Source organism: Mytilus galloprovincialis, chromosome 9 (assembly GCF_965363235.1).
Source record: "Mytilus galloprovincialis chromosome 9, xbMytGall1.hap1.1, whole genome shotgun sequence".
Lineage (NCBI taxonomy): Eukaryota > Metazoa > Mollusca > Bivalvia > Mytilida > Mytilidae > Mytilus > Mytilus galloprovincialis.
Window position 1 is genome coordinate 38,748,864 of NC_134846.1, and position 25,476 is coordinate 38,774,339.

General features: G+C 34.3%; 1 protein-coding gene across 1 annotated transcript; it reads right to left on the reverse strand.

Moving 5' to 3' along the window:
• Positions 1-571: 571 nt before the first annotated feature.
• LOC143044967 (uncharacterized) lies at positions 572-22,501 on the reverse strand. The gene is made up of 6 exons (XM_076217245.1): positions 22,382-22,501; positions 20,278-20,511; positions 15,366-15,437; positions 11,872-11,955; positions 7,189-7,270; positions 572-6,539 (listed from the first exon to the last, which is right to left on the reverse strand). Exons 1-6 carry the CDS (start codon positions 22,449-22,451, stop codon positions 6,026-6,028), a joined length of 1,056 nt encoding a protein of 351 aa, XP_076073360.1. The 5' UTR covers positions 22,452-22,501; the 3' UTR covers positions 572-6,025.
• Positions 22,502-25,476: the final 2,975 nt, after the last annotated feature.

Here is a 25,476-nt window from a genome sequence, read left to right on the forward strand (position 1 = left end):
AATCATTACCATACCGAGAAGCATGTCCAGGGTTACTTTATCATACATGCCGCAATTAGTTAAAAAAAATTGGTGAAAGAAACAGGTTTTTTTGTGAAAAAAAAGTTACACCTCACATCTACGCATTCATCATCATTCCGAGTACCTTTGTATAATAGTGACATCTAACATCCATACATTCCAACATCATTCAGAATTCTGATAGCAAACAATCTTATTTGGAAGAATGTTATGCATACTATTAGTATTAATTATATTTATATAACAAAATAATGATCAAATGATGCTAGTATTACTAGACTTGCAATTGCTTTACATCAATCTGACACTTATTTGGTGTTTCGGCGGCATTTGTATTATATGCTATAAATGATGCCCAACAGTGTTTTACATGTTGTTTTTTTTTGTTTTTTTTTTTTTTTGTATTTGCTTTTTTATACAATAATATGAATTGTTTTTTTTTTTTTTGTATTTGCTTTTTTATACAATAATATGAATTGTGCAGTCACTTTATAGCATCTTTTTTCCATGTAGCTCTTGGTGAAAAACAAGTCTGTGTATTATCGCCGACTTTATTTTCTATCTATGTAAATAATTTAGTTTCAGATATTAAAGAAGCTTATTATGGTATTCAGATAGATGACGTAATATTAAATTACTGTCAAAGAATTTTATAAATCATCGAATAGAGCTTTTTGTTCTGCTTATGCTTCTGGTGTATGGGGAACTAATATGCATAACTATAAATAGTTTGCAAAACAAACGTTTGTAATATGACCATAGGGTTTGGCAAGACAAGCAAGTAAATGGCATTGCTAGGGTGATATGGGATTTTTTTTATTAATAAAGGCAACAGTAGTATACCGGTGTTGAAAAGTTATAAATTAGTTGAGAGAAAACAAATACGGGTTACAAACTAAAACCGAGGGAAACCCATCAACTATAAGAGGAAAACAAGAGGAACACTGAAATGCAACAAAAGCAAAAGCAAACATACAAAGAAACGAACTATTTAACAACTGCTATATTCCAGACTTTGTACAGGACATTTTAAGAAAAAATGGTTTGTTTTATGGCTAGCTAAGCCTCCCGCTTTTATGACAATGTTAAACAATATCGCTGAAATGAAAACACTACGTGACAGAAATACAGTACAAACACACACAAGACAAGAACACTTATCACAGATAAAAATACTGTCCCACATAATAGATTGTATTGAAATTAGCATCAAACTGTTTACTGCAAATTTACATGCACAAGATAGATCCCTCCTCTTTTTAACAAAGAAAATACAAGGCAATATGAAATTTTGAAAAATCCAGTATTTATGGTAGTATCTATAATAAGGAAAAATAAATGCACAAACATAAAAAAAATAACAGTCGACACAACATGCATAAATACTACAGAATAACAAAAAACATATTCCATTAACCAGAGCTACCACAGGACATCACAAAACGTGATAAAAGTAGATGCTCCAACGTATTTTGTATCAATTCAGAACTGATTTGTTACAATCTAACTTTGAGCTAGACTTTGTGATAGTGGACAAATAGGTTATGAGAAGCATTTTCATTTTAATGATTATGATAATGTATTACATGTTTGTTTTATATCACGTTTGAATAAAACAAATAAATGAGCGTGTTAAAAAGTGATAATAAACAAACATACATTGAAATATTCATTGTTTTCATACACAGTTTCAATATATCTAACTACTCTTTTGAACAGATAAACATTAAATAAAATCCAGAAACATTACAAACATGAAGGATAAAGCAACGGTGAATGAATATGTTCCCACATAGTTAAATATCTTGATGGTTCTACGTTTGATAATTACGGAGCCCTGTTGGTCTCAAACAGATTATAAGGTGTCTTTTAAAGTCCTGCGCTGAATATGTGTAAAGTCTAGCGCTGGAGATGTAAAGTCCAGCGCTGGAGATCTAAAGTCTAGCGCTGGAGATGTAAAGTCAAGCGCTGAAGATGTAAAGTCCAGCGCTGGAGATCTAAAGTCTTGTGCTGGAGATGTAAAGTCAAGCGCTGGGGATGTAAAGTCTAGCGCTAGAGATGTGTAAAATCTAGCGCTGGAGATATGCAAAGTCTAGCGCTGGAGATGTAAAGTCAAGCGCTGGAGATGTAAAATCAAGCGCTGGAGATGTAAAGTCTAGCTCTGAAGATGTAAAATCAAGCGCTGGAGATGTAAAGTCTGGCGCTGGAGACGTTAAGTCAACGCCTGGAGATGTAAAGTGTAGCGCTGAAGATGTAAAGTCAAGCCATCACAGGAATTAGTGTAACATAGAAACCTATTTGAAAACATTAAAACTGCTCTTTTTGAGAGACCTTATGACATATTGAATCAAATTTATGCATGAATGATTAAAGGATGGCCCTTCAGTAATTTTAAAATTTTGGTGCCGATCGGAAATCAAAGATGGCCACCACAGCCGAACATAGTTTAACATATAACCCTATGGAAAAAGCATGCAAAACAAATTTCTACGGAGACCAGTTTAGGCTATGGCAAGACAAAATATACCAATGTTCCCTATTTCCATACCTACCCTAATTGTTATCCCCTACCCTAAACATTTTATTGTTGTTTTTCAAGGAGCACTGTTAAAAGGAATATATTTCCTAATTCATGTATAAATAAGTAAAACTTTTCAGAAAAATAAAATAGTTTGCCTACCTGCCTACCTACACTATTTTTCCTGAGTGTGTAATAGGAAACATATATTTTGTCTTAGCCTTGTGCATGAATGATCAAATAATGGTCCTTCAAAAGTTTTATGACTTTAGTGCCGATCGGAAAACCAAGATGGCTTCAAACAACTTTTACGGAGGAACCGTTTGTCATATTGATTCAAGTTTATGCACACATGATTAGATATTATAAGTTATATGGTTTGCAACTGACCCTCTACGGATCCATAGAGGGTTAGTAAAATTCATAGAGGATGAGGCCGGAGGCCGAATCTCCTATGGATTTTATTCACCCTCTATGGTCCGTAGGGGGTCAGTAGTTAACCGTATAACGAATCTATTGAACGCTGGACTTTTTCTGCTACGTAATGTTGAAAAATAAACGATGAAACACAACAACATTAATAGATGACGTCACCATTAACGCGTCATGAACCCCCTATGCAATTTACTAACCCCTACGGTCTCATAGGGGGTCACCACATGACGGCGTTAAACCAATCACAACGTGATATTTTACCCGCGGTGCGATAATAGTCCTTACTAAATTTTATGATTTTGGTGCCGATCAGAAATCCAAGATGGCTGCCATAGATGGACATTTAATATTGAACCATATGCATGATATGGTAGTACATGTAAACTGCTCTTTTTAGTTCACCTGATCCGAAGGACCAAGGACCATATGAACTTTTGTCATCACTATGCGTCCGTCGTCTGTCGTCGTCGTACGTACACATCTTCTCTGAAACCACTGGGCCAATTCAAACCAAACTTGGCAGGAATGTTCCTTTGGTAGACCTCATCAAAGATTGTTCATTTGGTGCCGATCTGTAATCCAAGATGGCCGCCACCGCAGGAATTAGTTCAACATAGAACTCTATGGGAAAACATAAAAACTGCTCTTTTTCAGATACCTTTTGACATATTCAATCCAATATATGTCAGGACTGATCGAATAATTATCCTTCATAAATAATCATAACACAGAACCCTATGGGAAAAGCATGCAAACAACGTCTACGGAGACATTGTGTTACATTTTGATTCCAGTTTATGCATGAATGATCAGATAATGGTCCTTCCTATATTTTATGATTTTAGTGCCGATCGGAAGTCCAAGATGGCCGCCACTGTCGAACATAGTTTAACATTGAACCCTATGGGGAAAATGCAAACTATTTCTACTGAAAAACCGTTTTCTTTTAAACCAAGTGAACGATTACATGCTCTCTAGAGCCTCTGGTTTGGTAACCATAATGCAAAATGAATCCAATATATGCATGAATGATCAAATAAAGGTTCTTGATAAATTTTATGATTTTGGTGTCGACTGTAAATCCAAGAGGGCTTCCATGGTCAAAAAAAAAATTAACATAGAACCATAAACGAAAAAAAAACTGTACAAACAACTTTTACAAAGAAACTTTGACATATCGATTCCAGTTTATGGATAAATGATCAGATAATAGTCCTTTTAAAATAATTTTGATGAATTCGGTGCTGATTGGAGAACCAAGATGGTCGCCACAGGTCGAGACAGTTTAACAAAGAACCGGGAAAACATGTGAACTGCTCTCTTTGAGCATCCGTATGGTACAATGAATCTACTTTATGCAGGAATGATCAAATGATGGTCCTTAATTTGACAATTTTATGATTTTTATGGCAACTGCAAATCCAACATGGATTCCATGGCCAAATATATTGTTTAACATTGAACCCTCTAAGAAAAACAGACTTACTACTTCTTTAACCAGGCTCGCTAATGCCTCTGGTTTAGATGCATATATCTCACGAAATTTTTGACCTGGAACCACCAAATTTGGTGCCAATGTAACTTGAGGCATAAGCTTGTCAGTCGGTCACATATCGGCTGACCTTGACCTCATTTACATGGTCCAGTGACCAGGGTCAAGTTATCATGTTTAGGTCAGTTTCTCAGTAACAAGGTATGGTAGGCCAATAATATTTGGAGTGTGAAATTCATTGTTAGAAGTACATGTCAGTCTGACATATGTCAACTGATCTTGACCTCACAATCATGTTTTTGTAATTGTCAGTTTCATCGGCAGTAACTAGGTATGGTAGGTCAATATTTGCCGTATGCATTTGTCATAAGGTGTACATGTCTGTCTAACATGTGTCGACTAGGTCGCTTTGAATTGACATCTCCAGCGCTTGACTTTACATCTTCAGCGCTAGATTTTACATCTCCAGCACTTGACTTTACATATCCAGCGCCAGACTTTACATCTCCAGCGCTTGATTTTATATTTCCAGCGCTTGACTTTAGATCTCCAGCGCTGGACTTTACATCTCCAGCGCTAGACGTTACATCTCCAGCGTTTGATTTTACATCTCCAGCGCTTGACTTTATATCTTCAGCGCCAGACTTTACATCTCCAGCGCTTGATTTTACATCTTCAGCGCTCGACTTTACATCTCCAGCGCTTGATTTTACATCGCCAGCGCTTGACTTTACATCTGAAGCGCTAGACTGCATATCTCCAGCGTTAGATTTTACACATCTCCAGCGCTAGACTTTACATCCCTAGCGCTAGCCATTACATCTTCAGCGCTTGACTTTACATCTCCAGCGCTAGACGTTAGATCTCCAGCGCTGGACTTTACATCTCCAGCGCTAGACTTTACATCTTCAGCGCTGGACTTTACATCTCTAGCGCTAGACTTTACATCTCCAGCGCTAGACTTTACACATCTTCAGCGCAGGACTTTAAAAGACACTTTATAATCTGTGTGAGACCAACAGGGCTCCGTAGATAATGGTTCTATGATATGATAAGTTATACATAAACTGAAAAATATTATGATTCTGAAGTCTATATAGAACTTTTTCGGATCACCTAATATCATTCTCAATGTAAATGTGAGTTTGCGATTGTTGTCTGTTATACGTGTAAATATGAACAAAAGTCATGTCATTTCGGAATTCTGTGTCCTTCATGACTTATTTGTGCCTTCTCAAGATGTTCTTCGACATTTTGTACAATTAAGACAATCGATCCGATGCTCATCTTATCTACTCGAGACAAAACAGTAAAAGATACATTGACTGATATGCTTTGTATGTTGATAACATACGTTGAATCTTAAACCAAAATGAACAAGCTTTAGATTAGCTTTTAACCCTGACTAGAGCAAATTTCGTATATCATTTATACCATGCAATTTTGCTTTAAAGCAGGGATACTAAACCCTCCCTAATTTCTTACAAAAAAATGAAAAAATCTCATCGTAATGTGACAATTTAACTTTGGCAGTCATCTCATATCTTCTCACAATCCATTTACTTTGAAGATTTTGATGGCGTTGACGTGTTTGAACAATCTACTCCATCTGTCCATTGAGAATAACGTTCTACATTTTCATAGTTAGAGTCTGTTCGGTTTACAAAATGATCGTAAGTTTCTTCCATTGAACTTTCTCTGACTCCTTTACAATTTCCGACATCATAAAGATCGTCTGTGACGTCGTTCTGTAAACGTAAAGCCCCATAGTTCTTGCTGATAATGGATTCTTCTCTGTCTAATATAAATGATGTATGGTTATATTCTCCGGAAGTTATAGCAAATCTTTTAGTTTTGTCACTTATCATGTTTGAATCTTTATTTCGTTTATGAACTACAGCATACATGGGCACTCCATTCTGCTCATTCATTTCAATGTTTTCCTGTGTTTTAATAGACGCCGATATGTTTGTTTCTCGTCGAATATCCATAGGTGGTCCATTTATGTCTCTATTTATCACATATTCAGAGAGTTTCGCCTGCCATCTTTTCTTTTTCACAATTGTATTTTTCCTGAAATTGATATAAAGAATGACTTTTAAAACCTTTTACATTGGTTCAGATAATTCTTTTAAAAAAAATGGTGTACATCATGTTCCTTATAATCTTATAAAACTTGCGATCATTAACGTTGTTTTCTTTGTAATAGTTTAAAAAGGCCTAAAAAAAAAAGGGAAAACAGTAGATTAAGATTTGTTGTTTTTCTTTTTTTCTTCCAACACAGATGACTTTACGAAATCCATTTCAGTAAAATAGAATGGTATTAATTCTATATTTGTAAATGCAGGATACATTTGTAAATGCAGGATACATTATTAAATGCAGGATTTGAAAAGAATGGAGAAGTTAACATATAATATGTGTATACTTTGCTAGATGAGAGGAACTAAAATGTATATATTCAAACAAATCTTTGGGGTTATTCACTTATGTATCGTTATGATTAACATCGTCCCTAGTATATGTACATTTGTAGTAACACAGTAGTTTGGCATTCGAATTGTTTGTCGAAAATTACTTGTTTGTTTTTCAGAAAAGGTTTCATCAAACATTTATCAAATGCTGATCCTTAAGTTAGCCTTAAAAATGCTTTCTTACTAAAAATGTTGGTTATAAGGATAGAAATCAATCTCTGATGCGTACGCATTCAAATGAATCTTACCGTATGTGAACGAGTACAGCTATAGAGAAGACCACCAAAAGAACTGCAATGCTACCTATGACAAAGTCTTCCGTCTGCTTACCTTGGAATCAACAGAAATTGAAAAAAATGAATAAATATAAAGATATTTCTTTTAAATACTTCTGTATGAACTGACTAGTATTTATCTCCGATGCAAATAAAGGTGTTTAACATAACAATGACGTTTTATGTGATTTGAAAAGCATCTTATATTAGAAAAAATACGCATGTTTAAGAAAGATTGAGCAATTTCAAGAGGCCAATAATTGCCGTTTGCAGAAAAAATCAAGATCAGGGCAGAAAAACTGAAAATTTTATTTTCCGAAACTACTTTTTATGTTATCTTATTATACAAGTAATTCTTGCTCACTTGAAATACTATGCAAGATGTAACTTAAAGGGCATTGGTTCGATTTCTAGGGGGAAATACCAGGGCTTTACCGAGCAAAGTTTTATTAATTTTCTTGGTGTTATCAAGGTAGCATGAAATTGTAAATTATTATTAAAAATTCATTCACCCCTTGTTAATGATCTGGTAATTCTCTTGATTTTACATTTGATAAATTCTTTTTCACTGACAATCGATGTATTACAGCTTATTTAAGTTATTATCGACTCCTAGGAGTCGATATTAAGAATTGAACGATGGACAGTCAGTACGTGATTTTTTCTTGCTACCTGATTGGAAGATATTACGAGACGTGACTAATCAAAGTTTATTGATTGGTTAGGACAATCCAAACCTAGTAAATGCCCTTCAATCCCGTAGAGTATCAGATTTGTCCTCTCTATTTTAGCAATTAGATTTTGCCTGGTCATTAATCATGCATATTAATCCGGCGGCTACAAGCATATTTCAGACGAATTGTGCACAATCTGCTACAAGCATGAAATTTGACATAGACCTTCCTCAACTATAACTCTTTATTTTCAGGTAGGGAGGCATTTGAAAAAATGTCTCACTTCCGGTTACATTCAAAATGGCGGACATCATACTTAAATCAGCCCAATATTGAAGGCTAGCATGTGAATATGTGTTATTATCCTCCTTTTATCATAAGATTTGGTACAAATCTTTGTTTTGTACTATTATTAGATATATTATATAGATTAGTGGTCTTAAAAAACCCTACTTCCGGTAAAATCCAACATGGCGGACATTGTACTAAAATAAGCTTATTTTTTAGGGAGGGTAACTGAAATGTGTTTTAACGTATTGCTACTATCATTACATTGTACATGAACCTTTCTTTGGTGCTTCTCGTTGATGCAATGTATAAGACATATGTCTTTAAAACCCATACTTCCGGTAATATCCAAAATGGCGGACATAGAAATATCAATTTATTATTTAAATATTCAACTTTTTTCAAATTGTTCTTTGTGCTGGTCATTCAACTTATGGCTTTAAGTTATCCCCAAAACCACTAATTCTATTCTGTTGTGAATGTTTAAATACAAATTTGACATTTCCGGTAAAAAATATGGCGTAAATTTCAAAAATGAATCCTTAATCCATTTCTCCGATATATAGTTTTAGATAGATTGATTAAAACAAAATAAAATCACTATAGTACCTTTATAAAATTACTACTATTTGGCAAAAAAAAAACATGTTTATTCACGGTCATCCCAACATGCACACAAAGCAGTGCACGAGAGACCCGATTTTCTTCATTAGCATCGACCACGGCATCCTTTCTTACATCCACAATGTACAAGCTTCTATCAAAATTATGAGAACGAGTTTTTTTTAAAAGGGATCCTCTTTGTCCCTTCACCATCCATTAGCGCCTGGACTGGGTAGCATAAGAGCCAATCCCAAGCTCGTCCCCCTAAACACCCGCCTTAGTTTATTGAACGTTTTACATGCTGGAAAAGACTATACCAAGTTGAGGGAATAGCCTCAATTAGCCCTTCACATTGTGCAAATAGTTATTTTCTTGCTTCGATAACCATGTTAGCTCCATCTGATAAGTTTGTGCGATCTTACAGTAAAACCCCGGTGCATCATGATTCTTGTGTCAGCTTCTTAATGTGAACATGATCAACTTGAAATACATCACGTTGTGGATAACACTGAACATAAATAAAAATTAATAAAATACCTTGAAACTGTTACAACAGCGGATGAAGTCTTGGATGAGTATGGTAGATATAGATAGCAACAAATATTCAGGATGTTCAGTGTTATTCACCACACGATGATGTTTCAAGTTTATCACCATGTTTACATGAAGGGACTGACACTAGAATCAAGATTGATGTCTCTGATGCAGGGAAACCCAGACTTAACTGAGTCATGACTCGAACAGTCTATGCTGATGTCATTACTGTTTCAATAGGGCTGACGAACTTTGGTTTGCATTTGCAAGAGGGAAAGGCTTTAGATATATATATATCTATCAAATGCACTAGGCATTGAGAGATTACACGTTTGCCGGAAAAGGAACTGCGTTGTTCACATGGATGGCGTTTGAAGATGTGACTTTAGCATTTAGAATGATGATTGATCAACCAACAACACCAGCTATGGATTTGATAATGTCATTGGTAAAACGATACGTGGTTTTATTGTAAGATCGAAAAAAAAAATATCAGATGGGGTTAACAAAGCAAGAAAACATGTGTTTTTGGAAGAGAAAAGACTTGTTGAGGCTATTCACACGACTCGGTCTAGTCCAGACGCTTGTGAATGGCGAAAGAATAAATATGATCCATAGTAACCCTTTTGGACAACTCTTCTCAGGAGCTTGTACATTATGGATGTTAGAAACAATATCACAGTCTTTGTAAATGTGGAAAATCGGCTCTCGGCTGATTGTGAATAAACATGTATTTGAGGCCTAACGAGTATGCTGATTGGGTATTTTGTCCTTACCTTAATAAAATACCTTGAAACTGTAACACGAGTGAATGAAGTCTTGGATGCGTATGGTAGTTGTAGCAACAAATGCTTAGGATATTCTATCTTATCCCCCACATGATGTATTTCAAGTTTAGCACTAAGTTCACATTAAGAGGCAGACACTAGAATCATGGTGCATGTGTCTGATGCAGTAAAACACGAACTTAAACGAGTCATGATTCGAACAGTCGTTACTACTGATGATGTCATTACTTTTTCGCTATTCCGTGACATAGGGGTAGACGAACTATGGATTGTGGTTGAGAGGGCAAAAAAATTTGAATAAATATCTATCAATGGCCTTTAAAATGCACTAGGCAATGAATGATCACACACACTTATTGTGATCCATGCCTTTACCGGTTGTGATACGGTTCTCTCTTCGCTTGTAAAAGGACAAAAGGGAAGGCTAATTGAGGCTATTCCCCAAACTTAGTCTAGTCATTCCAGCATGTAAAACGCGCAACATACTAAGCAGGTGCTTAGGGGGACGAGTCTGGAATTGGTCTTATGGTACCAATTTGAGGCGCTACGAGGTGGCAAAGAGACAAAGAGGTTCCTTTTGAAAACTCTGAGGCCTGATCATTTTGTCAGAAGCTTGTACATTGTGAATGAAAGAAAGGATGACGCGGTCGTTGTTAATGGGTAAAATCGGGTCTCCTGTGCACTGCCTTGTGTGCATGTGGGGTGACCGTGAATAAACATGTATTTTTGGCCAAATAGTAGTAATTTTTAAAATGTTTTAATATTTAAGTGATTTTATATTGTTTTAATTGGTCTATCCAAAACTCCATATGTAAGATATGAATTGAAGACTCATCTTTGAAATTTACGCCATATTGGGGTTTTTTTTAACGGAAGTGTAAGTTTGTATTTGAGCCTTTACAACATAATAGAATTAGTGGCTTTTGGGATAACCTAAAGCCAAAAATATAATGACCAGCACAAAAAAACATTTTCTTTACATTTAGAAAAAAATTGAATATTTAAATAAGAAACTGATATTTCTATGTCCGCCATTTTGGATATTTCCGGAAGTAAGGGTTTTAAAGAGATATGTCATATACATTGTATCCATGAGAAGCACCAAAGAAAGGTTCCTGTACAATGTTATGATAGTAGCAATACGTTAAAACACATTTCAATTACCCTCCCTAAAAAATAAGCTTATTTTAGTACAATGTCCGCCATGTTGGATTTTACCGGAAGTATGATTTTTAAAGACCACTAATCTATATGATATATCCAAAAGAAGTAAAAAACAAAGATCTGTACCAAATATTATGATCATAGTAGCATTATAAGAACACCTATTCACATGCTAGCCTTCGATATTGGGCTGATTTAAGTATGATGTCCGCCATTTTGGATTTAACCGGAAGAGAGACATTTTTTTCAAATGCCTCCCTATCTGAATTACAAGAGTAATAGTTGAGGAAGATCTATGCCAAATTTCATGCTTGTAGCAGGATGTGCACAATTTTTCACCAAACCGCCGTACTATATTCATGATATTGGTACACAGGTAACTTTTATCTATAAATAGTCGAATCTTTTGGAGTTTCGTAAACAACAACGTTAACGATATATACTACTTCATAACGTGTGACCTCACGTGTGTGGTAAAATTTGTTGATTGATGCACGTGGCTATTCGAGTAAATGAATAAATTTACAAAGCGAGAGCACTTTCCATTTTCATCAGCTAAGAGTCGACTAGCCCTTTTTGAAAGGCTAATGCTTGTATATATTTACCTTCAGTTGGTGGTTGTTTACCATTTCTATCGTTCACATTCATGTCGTTGACATCTGTCATATCTTTAGTAATCCCGGAAATTTCTAAAAACATAAGAAATGACCGATTAAAAAAAACAAGTGTGAACCAGGATGCCATATCTATCGATACAGTATGGGATTATTTTCATTGTTGAATGTTGAACGCTTACCTTTAGATAAAGTTGAGAATGGGAATTGGGAATATGTCAAAGAGACAACAATCCGATCAAAGAGCAGACAACAGCCAAAGGCCAGCAATGGGTCTTTACCGCAGCGAGAAAATCTCACACCCGGAGGTGGTCCTCAGCTGACCCCTAAATAAAAACAGTGGCTCATATGTATGTCATTTGGTTGGGGAAATATTTCGTATTGGGATCATACCACATCTTCTTGTTTTGTTTATTGGGATGACTGTAATATTTTTTTCTGTCTATGAAGAAATAACATAAAAAAATTGGTGCACACTGGATAACGCGCGTAGCGGGTTATTTAACCGTGTGTACCACATTTTTATGTTATTTCGAATAGACAGAAAAAATGTTACAGTCATTTCTTATAATTTCGTTTTAAATTCAATTTTAAACCGTAGAAAACCATGAAAAAACGTTAATGACGTCACGGTCACATGACTAAATTATGTCTATGGACTGATAACAAAATAATGTCAGCCAATCAGAAGACGCGTTACATCTAAAATTAAATTATGGTAATATATTGGTATGTCGTCATCTTTTCCAAATTTAGTTTCAAGCTAAAATTGATATCTTGACTGGTTTATTTTATCAAATTCATGTATAAAAAGGAACAACGACTTTTAAAAATTGTAACAGCATCTAAGTTTATCTTATTTATTACTAACAAGTGAAAGTGTGAGCTACTGCTCACTGATGATATTACCAATGTTATTTCAATTGATCGGGCGGAGCTTACGTTTTAATTTGCAGGAGGACAGTTGATATGAAAATGTGTGTGATTACGATGATTGCCGTTATAGTTATTACTGATTTCTAATTACCTATCAGTGACCTCAAAGGAATTTACAAAAGAATGACTGGACAATGCAATGATGAGTGTATCCTAAAAAACCTATCTATAGATGGACAGTTGGTTTATTATGAGCGAACTGGATAAACTCCGCCCAGGCAAGTGAAATAAATTGAGTAATACCCTCGCCCAAATAATACGTTAAACAGGAAACTGGTGAGTGATGAATCTGAATATCTGTAAAGCTTACTTATATAAACCCTGAAACTAAATTTCAGCAATCTCTGTAGTGTTGTTCCTGAGAAAAATGTGACGAATTATTCAACTTGGCTATCATGTGCAAAATGATACATGTTTTCGGTAAACAGGAAACAGGAAGTTATTGAGTGATGAATCTGAAATGCATCAGACAGCATAACTGACTTATGTAAACCCTAAAACCAAATTTCAGAAAAACTTGTAATTAATGTAATTCCTAAGAATAATTCCCAAAATATTCATGGGACGGACAGGACGAACGGACAGATGGATGGATGGACGGCCGGACGGACAGGACAGACATAGGTTAAACAGTATACCCACATTTTTTTTAAAGCGGGGGTATAATTAGAAAAGGGGGAACACACAAAGTAATGATACACAAAAAATCTGCAAGTGATCTGCCTACAGGCATACATTGTTCAAGTCCGTTTTGAATATTCTCTTTATAGGTTAGACAATACTTGGTAATGTTTTATGACCGCAATTTTTATACGTGTACATATCAAACAAATTTCGTTGTAGAAGGGTCTAAATACAGCACAAATGACATTTTCCAAAAGACCAAAAAAGTGGAGAAGTATATTTAAACAAAACGCATTTGACTAACGGGTCGAACAACTGGTGCTCTTTAACCATATATTCTATTTGTTTACTTATTTATATTTAATTAAAACTATTCTATGGATAGAGCTGACTAAATCAACTCTAACCGTAAAACTGACCAAATCAGTTCTAATCGTAGAACTGTTCTAGTTGTAGAACTGACCAAAGATTTGGTGATTTGGTCAGTTCTAAGAAGAACTGTCTAAAACTGTTTTAGGGAAGAACTGTCAGGGTCTGATCAAATCAGTTTTCGGTTATAACTGTTCTAGCTAGAACTGTCAGATTTGATGAGAGGTTAGAAGTGATCTCTACTGTACGTTATTTTAATTGGCTAACAGCAATCTCCAGTGTCTTTCGGAAAAAAATCTTAATTTCAAAATAAAACGTAACATTCATGATGACACGAACTTCCAAGATAAAGTACAAAGTTATGAAAATAAAAGAAAACCACTTGATATAAATCGTGTTTACATGATCCTAGCTAAAAAAAATGTAATTATACGTATTGAATGCTTCTTTCGGTGATTTAATAAGGCTGTAAACGCGTTGACCGTGCGCACATTTCTGAATGAAGCCCTCTCGCTGCAAACAAAATTTGCTTTGGTCAACACTTTTACACCTCAAACAATTTTTTAAAAGAAGCATTTAAATCGTATGTCAACCATTGTACACAATTTTAGTCTTGTCAGTATCATTTAATCACATAATATCACTAAAAAAAGCGATATTATGTTGATAGTCCTAAATATAAAGCTTTATTACAACTCACGTAAACTTAACATTAACCAAGATTACTAAAAATTGACCAATGAACCATAAAAATGAGGTCAAGGTCAGATGAACAATGCCAGGCAGACATGTACAGCTAACAATTCTTCCATACAACAAATATAGTTGACCTATTGCTTAATAGTTTTAAAAAAAAAACAGACCAAAACACAAAAACTTAACTATAACCACTGAACCATGAAAATGAGGTCAAGGTCAGACGACACCTGCCAGTTGGACATGTACACCTTACAGTCCTTCCATACACCAAATATACTAGACCTATTGCTTAAAGTATCCGAGATATGGACTTGACCACCAAAACTTAACCTTGTTCACTGATCCATGAAATGAGGTCGGGGTCAAGTGAAAACTGTCTGACAGGCATGAGGACCTTGCAAGGTACGCACATACCAAATATAGTTATCCTATTACTTATAATACGAGAGAATTTAACATTACAAAAAATCTGAACTTTCTTTTTCAAGTGGTCACTGAACCATGAAAATGAGGTCAAGGACATTGGACATGTGATTGACGGAAATTTCGTAACATGAGGCATCTATATACAAAGTATGAAGCATGCAGGTCTACCACCTTCTAAAATATATTTAGCTTTTAAGAAGTTAAGTAACGCCCCCGCCGCCGGATCACTATCATTAAATCGAGCTTTCTGCAACAAAAGTTGCAGGCTCGACAAAAAATGCAATAGCCTGGTCAGTTTTTCTATAGTTGTATGCCTTTTTTTAGATGATCGCCCGGTCTATAAACTGCCAAATGATCATATTTCGTGTATTTATAAAAATAAAAAGGACCAATAATTCACCTACATAGCAATATTGAATTATCTATTTTACCTGTAGTTAGTTGTGAGGTATGGACGGTTGTAATTGTCTTCGGGGAACGTGGTCGTGGGTTTCTATGTGAACCTACAAAATAATCAGTTACACAGACTATTGAAATTATGATATTTTTACAAGTTATAAATGAAGGTATGGGTGGGGTATACATAAAAGGGCTTTATAGGTTATAATGATACAGTAAAATTTACCATAACATACAGAATATAAAAAAGGAATACAAAATACAGAATAGGGAATAATGGGGTTCTGAAATATAAAGAATACAGAATAATAAGCCAAAAAAATGATACAAAAATGAAGGACCATAACCCATAAATATCCACTATAACTCTTAATTCTCTTAATAAATTTGTTGTTAATACAATATATTAAGTACTAATGGGATGAATTACTCCGATTATCAAAATTTAAAAAAACAGTCAAGCAGAATCTAAGGACACAGTTCATCAATCATTTCTGCAGCAGTTCCTAGCAGCAACCGTCCATAAACTCTAAATTGAGAACATAAAATTTTTGTAGTGGAAATGCAAGATAAAATTGAGAATGGAAATGGGGAATGTGTCAAAGAGACAACAACCCGAACAAATAAAAAACAACAGCAGAGGGTCACCAACAGGTCTTCAATGTAGCGAGAAATTCCCGCACCCGGAGGCGGCCTCCATGAATGAAAAATGACATCAATATACATTTATCAGCTACATGTAATTGTACCAGGTTAAATCATTATTCATTATTCTTATAAGGTTGATAGATCAATATAGGATTTACACATCCGTATGAAGATTTGTAATTATCTTTAATATATTAAAACTTTTGTCTGAACTCTCGGAAAACAATGATATCTAAGATAATCAGACACCGAGTTTATGATACATAATATAATATGATACATATTATTCTATGGGATTATTGTTTGATGAAGTGATTAGCTTATTAAAAAAAACACGCATAAATGGTGTTGTTTTTTTACATAATTAGGTCTTGGTATAAAAAAAAAGTTTAATGAAAGCGATACATTTTAGTAACCTTGAGGTGATCGCCGTAGAGTTGTGATATATTTTCTCTTTTACTAAATGTCGCAAAACCAAAATATAAAAATAAGAAAATGTAATATGATATACAAATGTGGCAACTCCCCATGAGAAACAAAGTGACCTAGAAATTAATAACTATATGTCAACGTACGGCCTTTAAAAATGAGCAAAACCCATACCGTGTAGTCGGCACTTGAAAAAAGGTCCCGAAATGACAAATGTAAATAACTGCCTGATTTATGCTCAAAATAATGAACGAAAAACATGTAACACAGCAACAAATGACAACCATGAAATTACAGGCTCCTAACTTGACCAGGCACATACAGAATGTTTCGGGTTTAAACTCGTTTGAAGGCGTCAACCCCCCCCCCCCCCCCAAAAAAAAAAAACAAAAAAACAAAAAAAAAACAAAACAAGAATGTGTCCAAAGTACACGGATGCCCCACTCGCACTATCCTTTCCATGTTCCATGGACCGTGAAATTGGGTAATAATCTAATTTGGCATTAAAATTAGAAAGATTATACTATAGAGAACATATGTACTAAGTTTCAAGTTGATTGGACTTCAATTTCATCAAAAACTACCTTGACCAAAAACTTTAACCTGAACCTCCCACTTTCATTTTCTATGTTCAGTGGACCGTGAAATTGGGGTCAAATGTCTAATTTGGCTTTAAAATTAGAAAGATCATATCATAAGCAACAAGTGAACTAAGTTTCAAGTTGATTGGACTTCAGCTTCATCAAAAACTATCTTGACCAAAAACTTTAACCTGAAACTCCCACTTTCATTTTCTATGTTCAGTGGACCGTGAAATTGGGGTCAAAAGTCTAATTTGGCTTTAAAATTAGAAAGATCATATCATAGGCAACAAGTGTTCTAAGTTTTAAGTTGATTGGACTTCAGCTTCATCAAAAACTACCTTGACCAGAAACTTTAACCTGAACGGACGCACAGACGAACGGACGGACGAACGGACGAACAAACGAACGAACTCACGAACGGAGCCACAGACCAGAAAACATGATGCCCCTCTACTATCGTAGGTGGGGCATAAAAACACACCACCATTGAATGAAATGTATTATTGAACATGTTCATGATATAACTAGTTGGTCATGATTTCTGAAGTGATACCGATTTCGTTCCGGGATTAAACTCCGATACAGGGTATTTAGTTTTTGGTGGAAGAAGACTTCAAGTCTTCTGAAGGCCAATGGTGCCGACTTTAAAATCATTGAAACCTCCGTATGCCGCATTCGTTTCTGTGTATTACAATTTCATAACAACTTCTGATTCCTGACACCAATTTTTACACATGATTATGCATCTGAATCATTTAATTAGTAAATTAGGATTGAAAAACAATCACTATCATAAATATGTATACTTTTATTTATGTAAATTATTAGATTTCATCTCATCTACATGAACGTTATTTGTTTACTTGTAACTAACCCGAATAATGTCAGTCGTTATATTCCGCTGATCTCCGTCTAATCTCCGATTGCTACATTAACCTCGATAGGCTATAAGCCGCTAGAGGGCGCAGAATTATTCGAGTTAACTTGTAACTAGATGTTTTTACTGTAGATATTTGCAGTACGCATGCGTGAATTTGGTATAGGGACAACTTGCCCCTGTTTACATTGTTCGCCCTTAGTCCGTTGGTCCTGAGTTCTTTTGCCCGTATAGTACGTTCGCCCTGTGCTTATTCACTTTACTCTTATCAAGGACGTTTTATAATACGGTCTTGCATTTATTAAAAAATATTAATATTAAGGGTATCATTAAAAAAACTCTAAAACACGATTTAGTGAAAATCATCTGTTCCTTATTTTGATCCCAAGGTAAGGCAATCGTGTTCAGCCAATCAAATTCTGTGTTTCTCATGATCAATTAATAAGCCAATCAAAAACGTTTTCTCTAAAGATTATTCTAACATGCTAGATTTTGAACTTTTTGTTTTCAACGTGAACATGGCATGTGAATTTTCATCTGCAAGCAGGTTCTTACACAGCTTAAGGATAAAAGCATGGCTGATTGATAAAATTCAATGATGCAGCACTACCATAAAGATAATAAATAGTAACATATTTTATTTTTGTATTCAATTAAATCATTTAAAAGACAATGTACTATTCTTTTTTCAAAAAGACCAACAAACAGGTTGGGATCCCCTCCCCCATTATGATGAGGCCTGTCCCTAAACAAGGTGTCATTTTACTGTTGAAAAAAATAAAAAATTTAAAGATTTTTAACTCAATAGTGGATAAAATTCATTATATTTGGAACAACTTTTCTAAATGAGGGGTCAAATTGATAAAGAAGATACAAGTTTAGAAATATCACAAAATTCTTTTGACATGTTTTGACCATTTAATACTTGATAGATGCATAGTTCTTGGGGAAAAGTTTGATCTGACAAATAATATGAATATAAAGGGGCTCATTTTTTACAGTGGGTTGTAATGTTCTTCCAATGAGGGTTACCCCTCATTTGGAGTGTTGTTCCCAACCTGTTAAAGGTCCATCTTTGTGCATAATTCAAAATTGGAAATTCCAACAAGCATCTAATATTCTTGCACAAGAAAATAAACCCTGGTCTGCTAGCTACATGTTCATCTTTTCTACTGATTTAATAACTACAATCATGCAAACAGAGTTAAGAAAAAGGCATGTAAGTTCCTCATACAAATGATGACACTTTTTCTAGACAATCCAGATCGTGCAAAATACCTCGCTAAAAATTGTAACCTTTAAAATTGTTGTCTCGCACTAAAAGCCCCCATGGGAACTTTCAAAAGTTGGCAGGTATGTAACAAGTCTTACTATTTTTATGCCCCATTTATGGGCATTATGTTTTCTGGTCTGTCCGTCCGTCCTGCTTCAGGTTAAAGTTTATGGTCGAGGTAGTTTTTGATGAAGTTGAAATCCAATCAACTTGAAACTAAGTGCACATGTGTTCCTCATGATATGATCTTTCTAATTTTACTGCCAAATTAAAGATTTTACCTAATTTTCACAGTCCACTGAACATAGAAAATGATTGTACGGATGGGAAATCCATGTACTTATGACACATTCTTGTTTGAAGGGAAAAAAATATGTCATAACGATAATGGAACAAAGCAGCCTGGGTTAGCAGGTTAGTGGGGCTGCTTTTATGGTAATTCAAGTTACCTTTTATTCACCTTCTTCCACCTCAGAGCTATCAGCTCTTTGATTAGTATACATGTTAAAAAATCGGTACATCTTAACTGAAAATAGAGCTATGTTATTAAGTAGCATTCCATAAAAGCATCTATGCAATACCCTTACTAAAAATTACATACAAATATTTGGTTTCGTTATTTGAGGAACTGCTGGATTGTTTTGTTTTTTTTTTTTAATTTGATTGGCAATGCTCTTATCATAATGTCTGTTTACAAATGGACTCGAAAATTACAAATAAAAACATTATAAATCATGTGACTAACTCCCTTTACACAGTTTTTAGTAGTACATTCCATGTTATTTGTAGAACTAGTTGTTCATCAAACAAAATTTTAAAAGTAACTATTTGTAACTTCCCATCCATCATTCATTCTGGGCATGCATGATATTTTTTCCTAGATTCGTACTTAATATTCTGGTCTTAGGGAAGTGAAACTAGTGCCAGGCAAATTTCATTAGATTTCAAGCAAATTAAGCACCATGATATTGGTAAATAAACTGAAAAGTATGAGTAGGACTTTGTTTAATATTTGAACGATATAGCTGCCGGGTTAAACATTTTTGTAAATAAATACCAAAAACAAACATTTTACAGCTATACATATGTATGGTAAATTAATTTATTTAAGTTTTATTCTTAGTGGTTCTTACCGCATCTGGGAATGTTACAGTACTGCCATCTTATTGTCGTGCTGATTGTGTAACACCAAAGACTTCCTTTGTCGTTATGTGGATTCCGACAGTAGTTTACATGTTCGGAACCCATTGGATATTTGATGCGAGGTACTTTCTGATCCCATCTCTGACACGGAATCCCACTTCTGGTTTTGTTGATATGTCCATTGTAAATTACTGAGCCAGTTTTTCCAATTGAATAACAATCTTCTGGAAAGTACAAAATCGGTTTTAATTGAATATTTTTTTAATGATATGATCATGTTTCAAAACTTAAAGAAATTTTGTCTGGTTATCCTATTCATAACTCATAAATTTGATCGACAAACGATTCAGATTTTGTATGTGTAACAAGTCTAAAAAAAATTCTTGTTATTTGTAACAAATAGATATAAGAAGATGTGGTATGAGTGCCAATGAGACAACTCTCCACCCAAGTCACTATTTGTAAAAAATAAACCATTTGGTCAAAGTATGGTCTACTACACGGAGCCTTTGCTCACACCGAACAGCAAGCTATAAAGGACCCCAAAATGACTAGTGTAAAACCATTCAAACAGGAAAACCATCGGTCTAATCTAATTTATAAAAAAACGAGAAGAAACACTAATAAACTACATCAACAGACGTCAACCATTAAACAACATGTTTCTGACTTTAAAAGTTTTACCAACTACTATATTAGAGAACTTTAAAAAAAAATACTAGTTCATGTTTAAAGTTCTATCAATAAAGAACATACACGTCTAGTTCTTATAAGCAGGAACATATATGTTAGATATACAGTTCCCATTTAATATCAATAAGGAATATAAACTTACTAGTTCTTGTCTAAAGCTATATCAATGAAGAACAAAGAACACTTACTAGTTCTTGTCTAAAGCTATATCAATGAAGAACAAAGAACACTTACTAGTTCTTGTCTAAAGCTGTATCAATGAAGAACTAAGAACACTTACTAGTTCTTGTCTAAAGCTGTATCAATGAAGAACAAAGAACACTTACTAGTTCTTGTCTAAAGCTGTATCAATGAAGAACAAAGAACACTTACTAGTTCTTGTCTAAAGCTGTATCAATGAAGAACAAAGAACACTTACTAGTTCTTGTCTAAAGCTGTATCAATGAAGAACAAAGAACACTTACTAGTTCTTGTCTAGAGCTGTATCAATGAAGAACAAAGAACACTTACTAGTTCTTGTCTAATTAAAAGTTCTATCAATACAGAACTTTAGAGTAAACTTAGTCTAGTTCGTGTGATGTCGATGCCTAAATTCTCAATTCAGAGTTTTATTATTAAAGGAACGTGCAGTTAACATATTAAACTTAAACCATCTTTAGATCATTGTCGGTTTTTTGGTTTTATATCTCCATCGCTTCCATAAAGTCAACAGTAGTATACCGCTGTTCAAAACTCATAAATCCATGGACAAAAAAAAAAAAAAAAATCGGGGTAACAAACTAAAACCGAGGGAAACGCACACAACGACACAACATTAAAATGTCACGCACACAGAAACGGACTAAGCATTAGACAAAATCCTATGAGAATAACAAATATAACATCCTCTCTCAAGTTATAGTTGCCCCGCGCCGTGGGATGGGTTTCAGCTGGTCACTAAACAAAAATGTGAACTAGTTCAATGAAAATGGACGTCACACTTAATTCAAAACATATAAATGAACTAAAATAAAAATAAAAACAGTATTATTGCTTCTGAGCAACAATCTTCTGATTTTGTAGTGTTACTGTTTAAGAAAATAATTTGTATCATGTTTGCATCGGAGATTTCACAAAGTTGTATTCGTTATACAATTTTACAAACAATGTGATAACAACTGGATAAGCACGTGAAGACACAAAAAAAGAATTATTTTTTTATTCCCGACTTTGTATATAACTTTAGTAATTAAAAAGAATAAACCGAGTATATGCAAATTTTGACAAGGTTTTTTTTTTTAACATGTTACAAAATTTGACAATAAAAAAATAAAACACACTAGTATACATCAGTTAAATGGACTTCAACAATGAGCAAAATATTATTATTATTATTACCCTTAGTACAAAAATTCGAGTTACCTTCAGTTTGAATTCCAAATCCTTCCACGACACAAAAAAATAAACAAATATTAAGAGGTAAAGTCTTCATTGTTATTGTTTAGTACTTCTGGTCACTAATATTAAGTATGTTTTGTGTGCATATACAGGAAGAGGATGCGGATATTGAATGAATTGTAAGAGGATTAAAACTATTAGTATTTATTGGTTTGTAAATTTGCTTTATCAAATTTTTGTTCTTCCCTCGTCGGGATTCGAACTCATGCTACTGAGATATCGTGACACTTAATCGCCGGCACTGTAGCGGTCCTGCTAGACCACACGACCACCTGGGCTTCACAACAATAAAGCTTTCAGTGGCCGTGTGTTACCTTTCCTCGTCAGTTTTAATCTAGCGTCGTACTACAGTGCCGGTACATGATATATTGGGCATCGAGATGTAATTGTTACAGATCAGCTCAATTATCTATAGTAAAGGATCCTACAAATTAATACAAGATACAGTCAATATATATATTTAACTAATTAATTAAAATAAATTTATATTCTAATTCGTCACCTCAAACGAATATAAAGTATTTATAAAATAAAAACAAACATTTCCATTCTCAATTTTACTTATTTCATAGAAATAGCTCGCCAGCATGTGCAGCTTACTGTTAAATTTTATTAAATCAAAATATTGAGTTCCGATGTCATGATATCGGCAACACCGCTGCGTAGTACACGACAGCCTACAAAATAGATAAACAAAATCAGAAATCATATATACATATATATCTTAATAATCAAATAAACAATGTCCTACTGATAGTATAAATATCTATCTATCTATGCGTGAAAACATTTCAAATATACAAGCATCTAAATCCGGGGGGGGGGGGGGGGGTCTTTACCTAAACTAAGCTGCCTTACTGAACGGTATACGAGCTTCGAATGACAATATAATCTTAAATTACTTAAACAAGACAACTATTCGCGCTTTAAAAATCCCGTGCTATATCATACTCAATATATTTACGCAATGCGACAAATATTGACCAATCCGAAATATCATATATTTAAAACACAAATCTGTTTATCTAATATAAGCACCAATAGATGACCACTATGCGAGATTATTAATGTAAGCAGATTCTGATTCAACGTCAAGTATACGCTCAAGTTAAAACTTTTTTAAACGTTAAAGTCATAATTAAGAAACCTCAAATTAAAAAAATTAATGCATATGTTTTTTTATAACTCAATGGATAGTTTACATTATAAAAAGTGTACATATATATACTTTTTTCTGAAGAAAATTCTTTAATTTATTCATATTTAGAAGAAGTTTACTTTATTTTAATAGCTTCCTTTCAGGATCCCCCGACATATTTTCCGTATGCAAAGTGACCTCAGTGTGACCCATCTCGTAAAAATCCGGTGATCGCAATACGCATGGATGTCCTTAAAATAAACTATTATCCGAATTTACATGTTAAACACGTGCTCAATTTCCATCCTTTTTCGTTGGTTTTTTGTTGATTGTTGACAAAGTGACAATCGTTAAACTTCGGCTTCAAAATACGAACTTTAATTACCTATAATATTTTCACAACAACACTGACCGATTGAAAAAAAAATTGACGATTATACGAAATTTATGCGAAAAAAATGAAAAATTCTTGAACAGAAGACTAAGTTTATGATGTTTGTATGCATTGGTTCAAGGATTGGAAGAACATTATTTTTCACCGGTCACTCGTTTCTTATGACTTTAAGATTCTGAAATAAGTTTTTGACCAAGAGTAAAGTTACTGGAATAACTCTTCTGGAAGCTTTCGACAAAAACGTAGAATTCTGAAATAATCTCAGTCCCGATTAGGTTCGACGGTGACTGGCAAAAGTTAGGATTCAGGAATAATTGTTACTAAATTTATAACCATATTCGTGTATGCTGGTGACCGATAATAAGAATGGAACAATAAACTTATATCCTTAGGTACGCTCTTGGCCATAGTGTTATTTCTGGAAATACAATTCCAGGGACGCTCGAGAACAAAATGTAAAATTCGAGAATAACCCTACCCTGGTTTGGCCGTGTCAAGAAGTCAGGATTCTTGGAAATCCTATTCGTATACGACCGAGAACACATTTCAGGGGCAGCAGTCCTTTTGCGCCAATTACTGTTTTTTCAGGGGTATCATTTGCGCCAAATTTTGTATTCCAAATGTATTCATTGCGCCAATATTCGGAGCTCATTTGCGCCAATTTACCTTTACACATATCCATCATAAATATTAATGATTGATAAATATTTATTCTTATTGTTGGCTTAAAACGTAACATATGTTCCGAGATATTTCACCATGAAAATGAGCATCTGGAGAGAAATGATTTAAAATGCATTAGACAGTCAATGTACAGAGAGAGAATACAACTTATTGCTTTGCTGAATATTTAATAAAGATATGCCAAAAGAGAAGAAAACTAAACCATTTGCTGATTATGTTTTAGCCACATATGTTAATGACACAATGATTTGTTTCCACCATGCGTATTGGCTGGAACTCTCTACCGCAAGACATACCAGTAATGGAGCAGAAGCATTCAACAGGAATCATAATGAACTGTTTTATAATTCTCATCCTTCAATGTTTGTGTTTTTGGACAATAAAGTCAAGTTATAAGCTACTATACATACATTAAATTGGGAAGTACCCATGTAGCAGCAGTAAGAAGAAGATATCATTCAGAAAAGGAATCATTTGCCGTGTAAACTGCGGGTTACAAGTCCGAATAAAGGAGGAGGAATGTCATTTCTTTTTTCTAATTGGCGCAATCGTATATTTTATTTTTGGCACAAATAATTTTAAAACAGTTGTCACAAACGCAGCATTGGAGAAAAAAGTTATGGCGCAAAAGGACGCATTTTTGGCGCAAACGGATATCTCTCATTTCAGGTATCTTTAGTTACATTCCTCAAGTTCACGCGCTCAATGCCTTCATTTTGTATCCGTGCGTGCGAGACCAACGTTACGATTTTGAAATAACATTCATTTTGTACGCCATAAACAAAAGAGGGACGAAAAATACCAAAGGGACAGTCAAACTCGTAAATCTAAAATAAACTGACA

Excerpts from the sequence above, each read along its gene's own strand:
- LOC143044967 (XM_076217245.1), bottom strand. The coding sequence starts at position 22,451 with ATGAAGACTTTACCTCTTAATATTTGTTTATTTTTTTGTGTCGTGGAA. Across the intron at positions 15,438-20,277 it reads CTGTAACATTCCCAGATGCG|GTTCACATAGAAACCCACGA; the intron begins GTAAGAACCACT and ends ATTATTTTGTAG. Across the intron at positions 6,540-7,188 it reads GCTGTACTCGTTCACATACG|GAAAAATACAATTGTGAAAA; the intron begins GTAAGATTCATT and ends TATCAATTTCAG.